Genomic DNA, 17,274 nt, shown 5'->3' on the forward strand with positions numbered 1-17,274 from the left:
CCGCCTATGAGTCTCAGCAGAGCATGCCCCAGTTTCTGGATGGCCTTGGGGAGACCCCGTTTAGGGTATGGTCATCCGGGCCACCTCCACCCATGGCTGGGGAGCCACCACCACTCTGCCTACCTCTGACTCCACGGAACCGAAGACGCCCCATTCATTGAGAAATGCTTCTGTCAGCAGGATGTCAGGCTGACAAATCCAGTCCCAGGTCAGGAGGCCCCGTGCCCGGGACTGCTATCCCCACCCCAAAGGGAGGAATTGCAAGACAAAGGAATAGTCTGAGTAGTCTTCCAGTGTCTTACTTCTCCCCTTCATAGCTCTTCCTCTCTGGACTTCTCTGGCCATTTCTGTTTCTTTATCGCTCTCTCTCTTCTCTCTGTCTCCCCATTTCTCCGTCCGTGTACCCCTCTGCGTCTCTGACTTGTGATGTGGAAGGGAGCAGTGTTGGAGTTAGAGTTCTGTTCCCAGCCCTGCCTGCTTCCGGCTATGTGATCTTGGCCAAGTCATTTCACCTCTCCGAGTCTCTAAAAGTGTATAATGTGGGACGCTTGGGTGGCTCAATCGGTTGAGCATCTGCCTTCAGCTCAGGTCATGATCCCGGAATCCTAGGATGGAGCCCTGCGTTGGACTCCCTGCTCAGTGGGGAGTCTGTTTCTCCCTCTCCTCCTTGCTCATGGTTTTTCTCGCTGTCTCAAATAAATAAATAAAATCTTTAAAAAAGTGTATAATGCTTCTTTGTCTTATAGGGAGATTTAGATGGGGGGCATTTATAGTGAATAGGAAGCACTGTGTAAGTATTAGTGTTATTTCTCAGTCTCTGTGTCTCTGTCTCTGGGTCTGTCAAGTTCTCCCTGCTTCCATCTCCATCTCCATCTGGTATGGCACCCTGCATCTCTTGCAGACCCGTCCTGTGTATCTCTGGGCTTCTGCCTTTTTCTCTGCCTCTCTGTCGTCAGGCTGTCGTCCGACCCTTACCCCAGGACACAATTTCTCCCAATTTCCAGCCGCTCTAAGAGTGAAGGTAGAACTAGAACAGTTCGGTGTCTCCTTTGAGCCAGACCTTCCTTCTCCCCATCCTAGGGGGCTGCCCTCCTCCCTGTAATTCAGCCCAGGCAGGTTTGAATCTTTTATAAAGATACTTTATTAGAAAATTATAAAAACAGCCCCCAAAAGGGCGCGCGATAGAACGAGGCAAGCTCTTCTCTTTCCCCTTGCGTTTCTCTGCCTCTGGGGGCGCAGACCAGGTCAGGATGGGGGTTGGGGGCTGGGGAGGCGGCAGGCACAGGTGCGGGGAAGCGAGCGTGAGGGCGATGGGATGGGGGCACAGCGGAAAGAGCAGGTGACTGGGGCAGCCCCCCGCGGGCCTCCCCGCCCACCCGCGAATCTGGAACGGCCGTAGCGTCAGCGCATGCGCAGGCACAGCTGGAAAGGCCGCGGTAAGTTGCCCAGCCCGGAGCTGAGCGGCGTCAGGTCGATGTCCTCGGGCGCCCCCAGCGGCTGCAGCGAGAAGCTCTGCAGGATGGCGGTGAGGTAGAGGAAGAGCTCCATGCGCGCCAGCGACTCGCCCAGGCACAGTCGGCGACCTGCGGGGGTGGGAGGGTGCGGAGGGGCGGCGAGATAAGATGGGGTGAGGGGCTCCAGTCGCAAATTCTCGGAGAAGAACATACGAAGCTAATGACTGGCGACGTCACAGAGCCACCCTTCTAAAGGTCTGGGAAAGATGCATTAAGTAAATCCGGGGCCAAAAAGGATCTGGCCGATACAAGGACAAGTTCATGGGTTCGAATTCTGACTCTGCCATTACTAGTTCTGTGATCTTGGGCAAGCCAGTTTCTGGGTACTTAAAATGGGGATGATAAAAAATAAAATAAAATAAAATAAATGATAGTATTGCTTCATTAGGTTGCTGTGAATGCTAAATGCAGGTAAAGAAATGAGAATATAATGCCATGTAGGTCATACTGCGTGTCATATGTTACTCTAGGCACTATACTGATATTAATTAATTTAATCCTAACAATTCCAAGAGGTGGGCCTTGGAATTCTATCGCTCATTCTCCATTTTATAGATGTGGAAGTTGAGGCACAGAGAGGTGAAGTAACATATTCAAGGCCATTATAGCTGGGAGACGACAGAGCTGGGGTCTTGCTGGAAAACCTAACTCTTAGCCACCATTCTAATAGCTCTTCTTAAAAGTAGCGCCTGGCACACAGTGGGCAATATGGTAGGTGGCTTATTATTATTATTCCTCCCTCCCCCTTTTTATTTCTGCTACTGGGTTAAACAGGAAAGATTTTTTTCAGCAGGATAAAGACCAAAGCCAAGGAAACTAGAACTGCTCACCTGCGCCACCCAGTGGGGAGACTGACGGTGATCGCTTCCAAGTTGAATTAATATCCTACTTGCCCCTCCTCCCTCCTCAAGGATTTTAGCCATTATCTGCCTATGGGAGCAGAGTTGGGAGGGAGAACAAATGTCTCCGCACATCCAAAGCTGAGGATGAGGTGGGATGAAGAAACGCGAGGGTTTGGAGAGTGGAATGAGGTAGGAATATGGGACCCCAAAGACCCTGATTCTTGTCCCCATGGCTCTCACCAGCTGAGAAAGGCATGAAGGCAGGGTTCTTCTTGAAGGACTGATTGGCATCCAGAAAATGCTCAGGGTTGAATTCCTGGGGCGTCAGGTAATGGCTGGGGTCATAGTGGACTGTGTTAAGGAGGGTGATGATATCCGTGCCCTGTGTGGGTGGGGAGGCAGAATCAGTGAGGGTAGAAGGTCTGGGAGATTCTCAAGCTGAAATGTCACTCCACAGGGCTGGAGGCCCCCAGAACTTGATAAAGGGGCATGGAGCCCAGGACTCCCAACAGGGATTCGGGAAATGCGTGTCGCTGTCTGGAGTTACACGAGATGGGTGCCAGAAGCTGTGTTGACAGGGATGGGGGGTACCTCCCCTTGTCAGAGCAGATTTGGGGTTTCTGGGACTAGGGAGAGTTCTCTCAGAACAGTGTTTAGGCACAGCGGGTCCCCAAGATGAAGTCTTAGACCCTGGGGATGCTGGAGAGGGGTCCTAGGAAGGGGAGCTGTATTGGGCAAGGGGTCTGAGGTTCAGGTCAGGGTCCAGTCCATTATAGTACTGAATAGGCCCTGGGAAGGGGCTGAGGTTCTGGATTTAAGAGCTTCAGATGTCTGTTGCTAGGGCTTGGGATGCCAGTCACTAAGGCCCGGGGTACTGATGGCTAGGGCCTGGGATCCTCCTTGCTAGAGACCCGGATGCCATTCGCAAGTCTGGGATGCCTCTTCCTAGTGTGCCAGACGTCCACTGCCAGGTGCCCAGCACACCTTGGGTATCAGGAAGCCGCGAAAGGCTGTGTCCCGAGTGACGCGGTGGGGCAAGTTCATGGGGATGACGTCTGCGAAGCGCTGCACCTCGTGGATCACCGCGTCTGTATAAGGCATGGCCGCTCGGTCGTCCAGCGCCGGCAGCCGCGCGCGACCCACCACGCGGTCGATCTCCTCCTGTACGCGGGCTGGAGGTGGAGGGGGGAGCGTTAGTCAAGGGTACCAGTGGGCTCGACTGGGCTCCCAGTCGTGTGCATGTGTGCATGTGTGTGTGGGGGGTCCAGCCTACGCTTCCCAGTAGGGACGCCGCTACAGAGATGCCTATGATGGTTAGCAGGAGCCTCGAAGGGAAGGGTTGGTTTGGGAGACGTAGGTGAGAGTGAAAATTAGGTTGGTGCCAGGGCTCCTAGGGGCGGGGTTGTGCGGGCGGGGCTTAGGGGCTGCCGGGAGTCCAGGTCCCGGATGGGACAGCGGGCGGGGTTCGAGGACCAGGCCGGATGGAGGGTGGGTCGAGTGGGTAGGCTGTACGAAAGCCCGGAGAGATCGGGGGTGGGGCAGGCGGTATGGACCCTAATAGACTCAGTGCTGGAGGCCAGGGTTCCGGGATCCGTCCAGAGGCGGGGTTTGGAGAGGTGGGGGTCCCAGGCCGTGCTGTGTGGGCGGGTGGTCAGACAGCGAGGGTCAGACTGATGGTTCCTGGCTGGCCCTGTGGCTGAGGCTCGGGGCCAGGCTCTAGCCGACTGTTGAGATCGGGGCGCTGAGGCCGGACGCGTGCTGTGTGGTCAGGGTCAGGGGTGGGGCGCAAAGCAAGGCCACGAGGGCGGGGTCCAGGTTCCGGCCGACTGTGTGGACCGCGGGAGCCTGTGGATGGGGTCGGCCTCCGTGTGGGTTTGTGGGTTTGGCTGGGGGTCTCAGGCGTAAACTGGAGGCCTGGGCTATCTGGCATGCTGGGCGGGGCCGTGCCTATTGGTTGTGGGCGGGGCTTAGAGGTAGGCGAGTTGAGGCTCGTGGGGCCCGAGTGCCCAGCAGGTGTGCCCCGCGGCGCTGTGTGCAAGATCTCCGAGCCAGGCTTGGGGCGCGCGCACCTTGCACTTTTGGGTACTTCATGAGCACTAGGAAGGCGTGGCGCAGCGTGGTGCCCACGGTCTCGGTGCCGCCAAAGAGCAGGTTATGTGTGGTCATCAGCAGGGTATCCATGTGGAAGTGGCTGTGCGGGTCCTGCTTCTCCTGCGGGGGTTGAGGGGTGGCGATATGAGCCCGGGCCGGATCACTGACCACAGGCTCGGAGTCTGTGCGACCCGCTCCCCACAGATCTGCACGCCTCCTGCTGGGTGTGTCCGTTCAGTCCCTACCCTGTTTAACTTTCTTTCCTCGGGGAAGCTGGGGAGCGCGAAAGGGCCGGGTAGAGAAAATCTCAGCCGCAGGGCCCACGGTTAACAGATCCTTAAGGACTTCTTAATGAGCTGTTAATTGGCGATGGGCCCCCTAGTGGCCAGGTGTTCCAACTTCACTCCCCAGATGTAGGGAGACCGGTCTCAAACCCGCTCAACCCGGGATCCTCGTTGGTCTGAGGCGGAGGGAAGCAGGTCAGACCAGAGATGCGACTTCCAGGCCAGGCTTACTTGTGCCATCTTGTTGAGAAAGCAATCGATGAAATCCCGGGGAGAGCTGGGGTCGAGGGAGTCCTGGTGGTCGCGGACGCTGCGGGCGATGAGGTCCTTCATGCACCCGTAGTTCTGGAAAAGGCGTCGGTGCGGCCCGGGTACCCAGTCCAGGAGGCTCGGAAAGATGTTGTACAACTGGGGATGAGGGAGAGTCGGAGGGGTTTGGAGGATCAGGTAGCGCGCGCGCGCGCGCGCGCGTACGTGTGGAGGGGTTGCCAGCGAGGTCAGGGTGGAGCAGGTAGGCACGGGCAGGGTTTTGTGGGTCAGCTGGGTTCTGGAGAGACCGAGGTGGGGCGGGGGCCCTCGGTGTCTGTGGAGACTGACCTTGGCTAGACAGCTTAGGGCGATGCGGGGGCGGAGCCAGACGGGAAGGGGCGGGGTCAGGGAGGGTCCAACGCATCCTCTCCCCGCCCACTGTTTCCCGTTTCCCAGGACTGGATGAACCCCAACCCTGTCCCGCCCAACCTGGGCCTCCTGACCTCTCCCCAGGGGCCGCTCATGATTTGGAAGTTGTCACTGATGAGGCGGATAATGGTGAGCAGACGCTCATCGTCGTAGTCAAAGCGGCTGCCAAAGATCACAGAGCAGATAATGTTGGACACGGAGCGGCTGAGCACAAACGTGGGGTCGAAGGGCTTGCCTGTGAGTGAGGGGCGGAGGGGGTCAGGGGGCGCGTTGTGTAACACCCCAGACCCCGAGCGGCACTAGAGCGCACGACATCCAGCCCAACCATGCCAATGGGACGCGCAGCACAGAGCAAATGGTCTTGGCCACCTGACCTGCAGCGTAACACCCCGGGTCCTTGGCAACACGCCAGGCAGGACAGAACCCACAACATCCTTTGGCACAATGACAACACCACCAAGCAACGGAACAGGCTATTCTTCACGATACAACACACAGCACACACCACACAAAACAACATACATACAATACACAACACAATACAATCGCGCATCAGGGTCTGCCAACACCACGACCTCACCCAGAAATGACACAGCAACACGGCACCTGACACCCAATGATCCGACGACGGAACAGATCACAGACAATAACACATGAGGCATCACAACAACAGCATGGCCCGGAAATTGAGTCTGGAGTTAGGTTGACATAGTTTGGATTTTGGCTTGGCCGCTCAGTTTCGGTGTGGCCCGGATGAGCCGACTTCCCTTCTCCGAGCCTTGGTTTTCTCGTCTGTAAAATGGGCTTGATGACAGTCTTCTCCTCATGGAGCTGTTGTAAGGAGTCAGTAAAAGTGTGACTGGCTAAGGGCCTGGCCCATCATGAGCCTGTGTGAACCACGGTGGTGTGGTAGGCTGAATAGTGGCCCCCCCAAATATCCATGTCCTCCTCTCTAAGAGCCTGTGAACACGTGATTAAGTTAAGGATTTTGAGATGCGGAGATTATTCTGGTTTATCCACGTGGGCCTAATGTAATCACAAGGGAGGCAGAAGGGTCTGAGTAAGAAAAGGTGACGTGTTGGTGGGGAGAGAGGGAGAAAGAGAAGAGAGGGAGAGATTTTGGAAGGTGCTATGTTGCTGGCTTTGAAGAGAGGGGAAGGGGCCACAAGGCAAGGATGCAGGGCGCCTCTAGAGGCTGGAAAAGGCAAGGAAATGGATTCTCCCCTAGAGCTTCCAGAAGGAGCCAGCCCTGCCAACCCATTTTAGTTTTATGGACTTCCAGAACTGTAAGAGAATAAATTTGTGTTGCTTTAAGTCACTAAGTTTGTGGCTTTTCTTTTTTTTTTTTTTTTAAATAGCAGCCATAGGAAACTAACTCAGGCAGTCATTATTGCTTTATTTACATCATATCATTTAATCCCTGAAGCATCACTGGCCACATTTCCCCCCTCAAAAGCCAGCAAGATTTGGAGATCAGGGTAGAGGGCTGTTTGCTTCTCTGCCTCAGTTTCTTCTCCTGTAAATTGGGGTTTATAATAGGATCTCCTTCACAAAGTTCTTGGAACAGTGCTGGTTACTTTTATTTTTATTTATTTTTATTTTTTAAGTAGGCTCCATGCCCAGCATGGAGTTCAATGCAGGGCTTGAACTCACAACCCTGAGATCAAGACCTGAGCTGAGATCAAGAGTCAGATGCCTAACCAACTGAGCTACTCAGGTGCCCTAAGTGTTGGTCATTTTTATTTTTTTTTCATGGGTGAGCAGCTTTGACCTGGGTTCACATCCCAGCTCTGCCACTTCCTGGGCACGTGACTTAAATCTTTCTGGGCCTCAGGTTTATCCTTGTAATAACTTCCCAGGGTTTCAGGGGAGGTGAGATGTGTTCATACATTTGAAGAGTTTAGTATAGTGCCTGGTCCCCAGGAAGCACTCAGTAAATGGGCATTAGTGTGTTGAGTATGGACCTTAGGGACAGGTTTAAATCTTGGCTCCTCCACTGACTAGCTTTATTATTTCAAGCCAGTTAATTGACCTTTCTGTGCCTCTGTTTCCTCATCTGCAAAATGGATCGTTCAGAGGCTTAAGGGGCTTATGCGTGAAAGTGTGCTTAACACAGGGCCCCACAAGTCGTGCGTTCTCAAGAGTGTCGTCATCACCATCATCTTCCACCACAATTATACAAACTGCGTTCAAAATACCACACGGAGGGGCGCCTGGGTGGCTCAGTCGGTTAAGTGTCTGCCTTCCGCTCAGGTCATGATCCCGGAGTCCCCCTGATCGAGTCCCAGGTGGGGCTCCCCGCTCAGCGGGGAGTCTGCTTCTCCCTCTGCCCCTCCCCCCTCTCATGCTTTCTCTCTCTCTCAAATACATAAATAAAATCTTTTAAAAAATAAAAAAAAAAATCTTTCCTTTAAAAAAATACCACACGGAGGGGGCATCTGGGTGGCTCAGTGGGTTAAGTGGTGGACTCCTGTTTTCTGCTCAGGTCATGATCTCAAGGTCAGGAGATCAAGCCCCGTGTGTGTCACCGCACTCAGCAGGGAGCCGGCTTGAAGATTCTCTCCTTCTACCCCTCCCTGCCCACTCTCTCTCCCTCCCTCTCTCTCTCTGATAAACAAATCTTTAAAAAAACCAGAAAAACACCACACAGAGACAGCAACAGAGAGGCCGCCACATAACTTATCCGGTCACCGTTACCTCAAGGAGCACAGCACCGGAAGCCGATCCACCTCCAGGGGGCGCCACTCTTACTGCGGGTCAAGTGAGGAGCCTCCGGGGGTTTTGAGCTGGTGCCCACACTATCTGGCCAGTCCTGACTACTAAATAGGATGGGTGTGAGTTAGGGGTTATCTACTGCGTTTGGGGACCCCAACCTTCAGTTTTCTTTAGCTCTGCCAGCAGGAAGCTGCCTTCCTCCAGGATCCGCTCCTCAATGCTCCTCTTTCCCATCCCGAAGTTCCGCAGAATCTGGACAGAGAACCTCCTCAGGACCTTCCACCGGTCCCCGTTGGAGAAGGCGATACCTGGAGAGAGGAGAGGGGCCAGCTCAACTGATGCACTTGTCCCCAAGACTACTGCCATCCGAGTCCCCTTTCCTGGTGTTTGCTGGGAGAGAGACTGAGAATTTGGAGTCTACCCCCTCCTGGGAAGTCCTACATAACCCTCCAGGCTAGGTCAGGTGCCACCGCTGAGCTTCCATAGGGCTCTGGGCTTCCTCACCATAGTCTTTATCACTCTGCCTCTGTTTCCCTCAACACAGACCTGGTCACTCTGGATTATCACAGTGTGGCCATCGGGCTATCTCCTTCTCTAAGCTGTGAAGGTGGGGGTGGGAGTGGAAGGACGGAGGGGCTGTCTTGGTCACCACTGTGTCCCCAGCATTGCCAGCGCAGAGCTTACCACATGGGAGATGTTGGTGAATGCTTATTAATTAATGAAAGCACAAATAAGGGAGAAAGGAGAAATAAACACTGAGACATTGGGACTTCATCCAGGAACAAGACAGACCCTGTTCTCTTCTTTCCCTGGACTCAGGGTCTTTGCACAGGCTGGTCCTTCTTCCAGAACACTCTTCACCCTCTGTCTGCTCCTGACTGGTGATCTTCATCTTTTAGGTCTCAACTTAGAGGTCCCTTCCTCCAGGAAGCCCTTGCTGGCCCTCCCTCCCTGCCTGACCCAAGTGCTTCCTCTGGGCTCCCAAAGTTTCCCTGCATCCCCATCCCAGCCCTGACCACTGTAGGTGGTCATAGTCTGTTGATGGGACTACAGTAGGATAAGGTCTCCGATGTGTTTATCTCTGATTTCCCCGGAGCAAGCAGAGAACTAGATGCTGAAGAAGAAAAAAATCTCAAGTGATTGCCTTGTATTGTCTGCATTATCTCATTGACTTGTAACAACTTTCTCATGCTAGCTGACTCAGGGTCAGAGAGAGGAAGCCACTTGTCCAAAGGTACATAGCCAGTAAGCAGCAGAACCCTGTTTTTTGTTACCCTCTGTACTATGTATTGAAGAATTAGATGGTAGCTATTTTTAGTAACAGATAATGTATGTATCCAGATATTCTCTGTGCAAAAGTAGCAAGGTGACTTTCTCAATTGCTCTGTGTCCACCTCCTTGCATTTGGTGTACGTGGACTGGTGAGGTCATAAGATCAAGCCCAGGAAGGGGACATGAAGGTGGAAAGTGTATTCAATACACAATAGTGGGTTTTTGCCTTTAACCAGAGCTCTTTACTTCCAAATTCTGGAACAGCTGGGACTCATCTAGTCAAGGGGACAGGGGGAGCCCTAGGGCTTCTTTAGGAGTAGAAGAATAGTCCAAGGTGCAAGGCTCCAAGATCTCCTTTTCAACCAGAGCAACTTTCTGCCAACTTACTCTCTCTCTCTCCTTTGTCATTTATTGGGCACCGTCATATATGGCTTCTTTTGAATAAATGATTAATGTTAAAAAAAAAAAAAGAAAAGCCACAAGACTAGGTGATTTCCAAACCTAAGGAGGATAGGATATTGAGATAGAAGAGGTTTGGAGTTGATGTGAGTTGCTGGATGGGTGGATTTGGGTTTGGCTTTGGATGGGGATGACAATGGGCAATGGGGGGGTGCGGTTATGGGACTCAGGATAAAATTGGGTTTGAGGTTGCCGATGGGAATGGAGTTGTGTGGAATGGGAAGGACTGGTAGACTGGGGTTGAGATTGAGCTTGGGCTCGGGTAGATATGTGACAGGGTTGGTTTTGGTGTTGGTAGTTTGATTAGGGTTGAAAATGGAACTGGGGACTGAAAACTTCAATAGGTGATTGAGATAGAAGATAGGGCGGGGGAGAAAAATGATGGTGGAGTTCAGTTTGACTGAAGGGTTAGGATGGGGTTGATAACAGATTTTCAAGTGGAGACTGGGAGAGGGTTCATAATGGAAATGGAGGGAGGGAGATGAATCAGCGTTGCAGATACAGATGAAGTTGATTTTGGAATGGGGAACATGGAGGTAAGGTTGATGAGGACTGGGTTGAGGTGGGCAATGTGGGCTGGGCCAGATAATTTGGCCACTTGACTGAGATGGAAATTTGATGATGTGGTTAGGCTAGAGGTAGGGATTGGGATGAGAATGGGGTTGGAGTTGGATGGAGGTGGGGATTGGTGTGGAAGTGCATTTCAAGATGGTGGTGGGATGTGGGGATAGGGAAGGTGAAACAGACTACCTAGACTAGCACTGTCTGGCACCATCCTAGCTGATGTAATTGGTGAGATCAGTGGCCCTGAGTATCACTAAAATTGGGAGGACAGTCCCCCACCCTTACCCCCTCCCTCAGTGTGGAATGAGTTGGGGTGGAGAAGATGGGGGGCAGGCTTACCATTGCCCTTAGTGAAGTTGAAAAAGACAGGGTAGTCACCACGGCCACTAAAATCCTCCCCTTGGTCCACAAGGGCCTCCTTCACAGCTTGGTATCCGCTGAGGACAACCACGCGCCTGGGCCCCAGGTGCACTGTGTACACCGAGCCATACTCCTTGCTCAGCTGGGAGTAGGAAGACAGACGTCACAGGGGGGTCTGGGGCCCTGAGACCCCTCCCCCAGTTATTCCCCCCTCCTCCAAGCCTAGGTCCTTGCACCTTGGTGAGAGAGGTCAGCATGTCTTGGGAGCGCAGCTGCAGCAGGTTTCCCAGGAATGGGAGAGGCCTGGGGCCTGGCGGCAGCCGGCCCTTGCCCTTGGAACTGAGGATCAGGAACAGACAGGTGAGAGCCAGGAGCCCGAGCAAGATGGCTATGCTCAGACTGTCCATGGTGAAAGCAGCTGCAAGCATCTGGAGGGCAGATTGGGAAAGGGCAGGACTGGGAAGGGAGTGGGATCCCTTCATTCCGCATCTCCTGGGACTTGCCTTCCCCAGGCCCTAGAAGTGAGGGCAGGTGAAGAAAAGAAAGGAGGTAGGGAGAGTCAGGGACAGGGAAAGGCCAGGGATTGAGGGAAGAGAAGGGGAGAGGAGGGGAGGGAGAGAGAGAGGACACGGAGACAAGCAGAGACAGTCAAAATACAGTGAGACTGACAGTAAGAGAGACAGCAACAGACAGAGACAGACAGAGAGACAGAGAGAGACACATGGAGATAATGAGGGATATGGAAAAACCAAGTGAGATATCTGAGTATCTGTAGATGTCCGCCTATCATCTATCTGTCTGTCTATCATCATCTATCATGAGACCGAATCTCACACAGAGACAGTGATAAGAGATAGAGACACACGGGTAGAGACAGACAAATGAAGACACAGAGCTAGAGAAAGACAGAAGACAGAGATGGAGAGACAGAGAGACACATACTTCCTGAGACACATACAGACGGACATTGAAAGAGAAAGAGCAGGAAAGAGAGACAGAGCTAAACAGAGACTGAGGGAGAGAGAGAGTGACACAAAAGAGAGATGCACTGAGACACACACACAGACACACACACGGAACATTAGACAGAGACACGCAGAGACAGAGACCAAGACAGACTGGAGACAGGGAAGGGGGCAGAAGCAGAAGCGGAAGTAGAGGGGAAAGAACCAGGGGTTCTGACCCCAGGGGCTCAGTCCACAGAGAGATGCCACCTTCTGGGTAAAGCACCAGTATGGAGGTCCTGGTGCCCAGCCCCCCTGCGGGCTCTAAAACACGTGTCAAATGAATGAACACAGAGCCAGAGAAAGCCCCAGAAAGACAAGCCCAGGGGCCTTGAGAACCCTCGGAGGAGGTGACAAGGGAGATCCCAGCCAGTCTTAGCGACAGATGAAGCCGGTGAGCCCTCTCTTGAGAGCCATCCTCCTCTGTGACCTGCACCTTGTCCTTTACCTGCTGAGCGGAGGTGTGATCTGCTCCAGTTCTGTGCCCTGCAGCTCTGGGTATGCCTGAGGGGTGGGGGCTGCTCTTAAATCATCTCTGTCCACACCCCTGCCCCCCCCAGCCCCGCGCCGTTTTCCCAATGACTTTTAATCCCTTCTATTTTCTTGCCTTACCTTACGAATGGCTTGGGGCTCGCAGCCAGCTGGAGTGATGCCTCGGCTGGGTACCACTCCTTGGGAGCCCTCCAGTGGCCTCTTTGAGGCTGACCTCAGCTCTCCTTACTGTGCTCAGTAGTGGCCATTTGCCCTGCAGTAGGCAAAATCTTTTCCATTTTTTTCTTTAAAGATTTTATTTATTTATTTGAGGGGAGGGGTGTGAGCGAGGAGAGGGGGAGGGAGAGGGAGTATCTGAAGCGGGCTCCAAGCCCAGAGTGAGCTTGACACTGGGCTCCATCTCATGACCCTGAGATCATGACCTGAGCCGAAATCAAGAATCAGAGGCTTAACCAACTGAGCCACCCAGGTGCCCCCAAATTTTCCTTTTTTTTGCCATTTGGGGTCCTGGGTCTGGTTTTGGGTCTGATCTGAGGTTTCGGGGCTTGGCAAAATGAGCCAGGGATTGGGGCAGGGTCTTTTTGGTGTGTGGGGCACTTGGCTCTATTTCTCTGGGTTCAAGTTCATTTCTGCCCCTGACTGGTCACATGACCCCAGGCAAGTTCCTTTCTGTGCTGGGCTGGAGTTCTCCCATTCTCTGTCTCTCGTGGTTTGTCGCTGAAATTGTGTGTCTCACTTTGCTTCTGCCTCTGAAACTTTTTGTCTCTCTTTATGTCTCTGTCTCTCTCGTCCTCCCACCCTCTGCGTCTCTGGGTCTCTCATCTCTGTCCTGTCTCTAATTCTCTCTGTGCTTTTTCTCTTTCTCTCTGACTCCTTCTCCCTGTAAGTCTTTCTCAGTCATCGTCTCCTCCTGACTCTCTGGGAGTCTCTCTCTTTCTGTCTCTCACGCCTCTATGAGTCAGACTACAGTGAAGTGGGCTGAGGTTGAGGGAGGATTTGGGGGAAATGCAGGAGAACGGACCTCAGATTTGGGTTTGTGGTTGTTTTTTTCTTTTTAAGATTTTATTTTATTTTAGAGAGAGGGCAGAGAGAGCGTGGGTGGGTCAGGGAGGGGCAGAGGGAGAGGGAGAAAAAGAATCCCAAGCAGGCTCCACGCTCAGCGTGGAGCCCGATGTGGGGCTCGATCTCACGACCCTGAGATCACGATCTGAGCCAAAATCAAGAGTCACACGCTTAACTGACCGAGCCACCCAGGCGCCCCTAAAGATTTTATTTTTAAGTAATCTCTATACTCAACATGGAGCTCGAACTCATAACCCTGAGATCAAGAGTCTCATGCTCTCCCAATTGAGCCACCTGGCACCCCTGGGCCTCAGATTTGAATGACTCCCCTGCTGCCTTCTGCCTACACAGTCTTCCCCCTGCTCTCCTCAGCCCCCACCAACTGTATCTGCTCCGGGTTACTGCCCCAAACACTGGCCAGGTCAGAAGGGCAGGTTGTAGGGGTGCCTGGGTGGCTCAGTTGTTAAGCATCTGCCTTCGGCTCAAGTAATGGTCCCAGGGTCCTGGGATCGAGCCCCGCATCCGGCTCCCTACTCGGCGGGAAGCCTGCTTCTCCCTCTCCCACTCCCCCTGCTTGTGTTCCCTCTCTCGCTGTGTCTCTCTCTGTCAAATAAATAAATAAATCTTTAAAAAAAAAAAAAAAGAAGGGCAGGTTGCAAAAGCATGGATCTAGGCTAGGACTCCAGTGCTAGGAGTTAGGGTAGGGGAGAGAGCCCCTGAGGTCAAGGTTCAGGGAGGCTAGGTGGAAGTGTGGGTGTCCCCAAAGGTCCGTGGGTATACACCGTGTTTGCCTTTCCCATGGAGGCAAGGGAGGAAGTGCTTGAAGATCCTGGGAAACCTGACACCCCAGGTCCTAGGCACGTGGCAGGATGGAGGTGGGGCCCGTGCTCTTGGGTAAGTCCCAGAGAGGCTGGTTAGGGGTGGGTCCTGGAAGAGGGGTGAAGGCTTGATTATAGGATTATATATCTCAAGTTTCCCTTGGCATCTACTCCTACTTCTGGGGGAGGGGGCAGGACTGGATCCATCTGAAGCCTGTAAGTTACTTTTCACTGACCCTAGAACTGAGTTGAGAGGGTCTTGATGGGGCTGCCTCACTGGGGAACTTGGCATTCATGAGAAGGGTTTTTTTTTTTTTAAGATTTTATTTATTTAACTGACAGAGAGAGAGAGAGAGAGAGACAACGTGAGAGGGAACACAAGCAGGGGGAGTGGGAGAGGGAGAAGCAGGCTTCCGGCCGAGTAGGGAGCCCAATGAGGGGCTCGATCCCAGGAGCCCGGGATCATGACCTGAGCTGAGGCAGTCGCTTAACCAACTGAGCCACCCAGGCGCCCCATGAGAAGGGGTTTTAAGGGGCTTTGAGTTCTTCTTGTAGTCTGACTTGCTCTTCTGCTACAGAGAAAACATTAGGTAGGGAGGGCTGTGTTGTAGGGTTTCAGACACTTAAATGACTGAGACACCCAGGCATCCCTAGAGCTGCTGATTGATTAAATGAATGAAATGAATTTCCCGTCATACGCTTTCTAAGTACCTCTAGCTTGGAGGTCAAGGAATAGGGAGAGTTTGGGGAGAGATGTCCAGGCACAGGCTTTATCATCATGTCGTGGAAGGGAACTCCTTATAGGCTCCAAGTTCCTCTGCACGGTCGATGAGACTTTTTTTCAGAACCTCTAACCCGGACAGCACCCTTCAGTGTTGGAGGGCTCATGAACTGCTCTGCACAGAAGCCATACTGGATGCTATGTGTTGGGGAGTGAGGATGGGGGACACCAAGGGACACAGCTCTGGATTTTCAAGGGAATCAGAAGTTGGGAGGATTTGGTTAGGAGATAAGCCTTGTCTAATACCATGTGAAACAAGATTTTTAAAAAATCTACCTTCTAAGAATATACAATGGTGAAAAGACAGTCTTCAATAAATGGTGCTGGATTCCCAACTACTGGACAGCTACATGCAAACAAATGAAACTGGACCACTTTCTTACACCATACACAAAAATAAACTCAAAAAGGATTAAGACCCGAACTTAAGACCTGAAATCACAAAACTCCTGGAAGGAAACAGGCAGTAATCTCTTTGATATCTGCTTTAGCCATATTTTTCTAGATATATCTCCTAAGACAGGGGAAACAAGAGCAAAAATAAACTATTGAGACTATACCAAAATAAAAAACTTTTGCACAGCGAGGAAAACCAACAAAAGAGCACAGAAAATCAACAAAGCAAAAAGGCAACCTACTGTATAGGAAAAGATATTTGCAAATGCTATATCTGATAAGGGGTTAATATCAAAAATATATAAAGTACTTATACAACTGAACACCAAAAAAGCAAACAATCTGATAAAAAAAAATGGGCAGGGGGCTCGAATAGACATTTTTCCAAAGAAGACATCCAGATGACCAATAGACACATGAAAAGAGGCTCAGCATCACTCGTCGTCAGGGAAATGCAAATCAAAACCACAATGATGGGGGCCTGACCAGCTCAGCTGGAAGAACACGTGACTCTTGATCTTAGGGTTGTGAGTTCGAGCCCCATGTTGGGTGTAGAGATTACTTAAATAAATAAAACTTAAAAAAAAAAAAAAACAGACCCATAAACACAGAGAACACACACAGAGAGAACGGATGGTTCCCAGAGCAGGGAGGGGGAAGGGCTAAATGGGTGAAGGGGGGCGGGTAGAGCCTTCCAGTTATAAGTCATGGGGATGAAAGGTACAGCATAGGGAATATGGTGAATGGTATCACAAAAGCACAATAGCTTTGTTTGGTGACAGATGGGAGCTACACTTGTGGTGAACGTAGCATAACATATAGAACTGTCCAATCGCTATGTGGTACCCCTAAACTAATGTCACATTGTGTGCCAACTACACTTCAATAAAAAAAATAATCTGCATGGGGCACCTGGGTGGCTTAGTCAGTTAAGCGTCTGCCGTAGGCTCAGGTCATGATCTCAAGAGTCCTGGGATCGAGTCCCATGTCGGTCTCCCGGCTCAGTGGGGAGACTGCTTCTTCCTCTCCCTCTTCCTGCCTCTCCCCCTGCTTGTACTCTCTCTGTCTCTCTCTCAAATGAATAAATAAAACCTTAAAAAATAATAAAAAAAATAAAACCCCAGTCTTCAAGTTAAAAAAAAAAAATCTGCATGCTGGGTTTAGCTCCACAGATCGCCTTCTCTGTTCTTCAAACTCATCTGCATGGCTCACTCCTTCATTCAGATCCCTAATCAAATTCTCTTCCTCACAGAAGCTTTTCTGATCATCTTATGGGAAACAGGCACCTTCATCCCTCTGCAGCCATGAATTGCTGTATCTTCTTGAGGCGCTCACTGCTCCCTGACGTTTAGAATATATGTGTGTTTATCTATTTACAGCCTCTGTGCTCCTGGAAAGTGATGAGTGTCCACCGTGCTTGACTCATAGTAGGTGCTCAAGGAATGTTTAGTGAACCAACAGACATTAGAGAGGCGTGGACTCTGGAATCAGACAGACTTGGGCATGAGTACCAGCTCTACCTTGTCCTTTCTGTGTGTCCTGGATAAGTGAGCCACAGTGACCTCAACTGACAAATGGGGTATTGGTCTCTGCACCATCAGGCTGTTGAGAGAACTCTGTGAACTTAAGCATGTCATGCTTGGCAGAGCTCCTGACAGTGTAAAAACCTGGTATCTGAGAACGAACTGTTCTTAATGTCCTTCCTGGACCTCCCAAAGCCTAGGTAAAGGCGCCCAGATATCTTCTTCCCAGGGGGGGCACTGATGGAAAGGGGGTGGTGGCGAGAATCCCAAACAAAAGGCTGAGGTGGTTTGTGGCAGAATTGGCTTACAGCTGGCTTGTGCCCCAGTCCTGACCCTTTCCTGAGTTAGTGGCAGGTGAGGGCAGGGGCAGCGGTGCAGCAAAATGAAAGTTCCTGTTCTACCCAGGGTCAATCCAGCTC

At 51.9% G+C, this 17,274-nt stretch overlaps 1 protein-coding gene across 1 annotated transcript; it reads right to left on the bottom strand.

Moving 5' to 3' along the window:
* Positions 1–1,168: 1,168 nt before the first annotated feature.
* LOC102748797 (cytochrome P450 2F5) lies at positions 1,169–11,377 on the bottom strand. Its single transcript, XM_006745455.2, has 9 exons — positions 11,016–11,377; positions 10,759–10,921; positions 8,283–8,432; positions 5,484–5,644; positions 4,963–5,139; positions 4,426–4,567; positions 3,341–3,528; positions 2,597–2,738; positions 1,169–1,583 (listed from the first exon to the last, which is right to left on the bottom strand). Exons 1-9 carry the CDS (start codon positions 11,259–11,261, stop codon positions 1,402–1,404), a joined length of 1,551 nt encoding a protein of 516 aa, XP_006745518.2. The 5' UTR covers positions 11,262–11,377; the 3' UTR covers positions 1,169–1,401.
* Positions 11,378–17,274: the final 5,897 nt, after the last annotated feature.

This window comes from Leptonychotes weddellii, chromosome 16, assembly GCF_054177405.1.
Source record: "Leptonychotes weddellii isolate Sample4059 chromosome 16, ASM5417740v2, whole genome shotgun sequence".
In the NCBI taxonomy this organism is placed as follows: Eukaryota; Metazoa; Chordata; class Mammalia; order Carnivora; family Phocidae; genus Leptonychotes; species Leptonychotes weddellii.

Excerpts from the sequence above, each read along its gene's own strand:
- LOC102748797 (XM_006745455.2), bottom strand. The coding sequence starts at position 11,261 with ATGAAGGGATCCCACTCCCTTCCCAGTCCTGCCCTTTCCCAATCTGCC. Across the intron at positions 5,140-5,483 it reads TGAGCGGCCCCTGGGGAGAG|TTGTACAACATCTTTCCGAG; the intron begins GTCAGGAGGCCC and ends CCTCATCCCCAG. Across the intron at positions 4,568-4,962 it reads TTCTCAACAAGATGGCACAA|GAGAAGCAGGACCCGCACAG; the intron begins GTAAGCCTGGCC and ends CAACCCCCGCAG.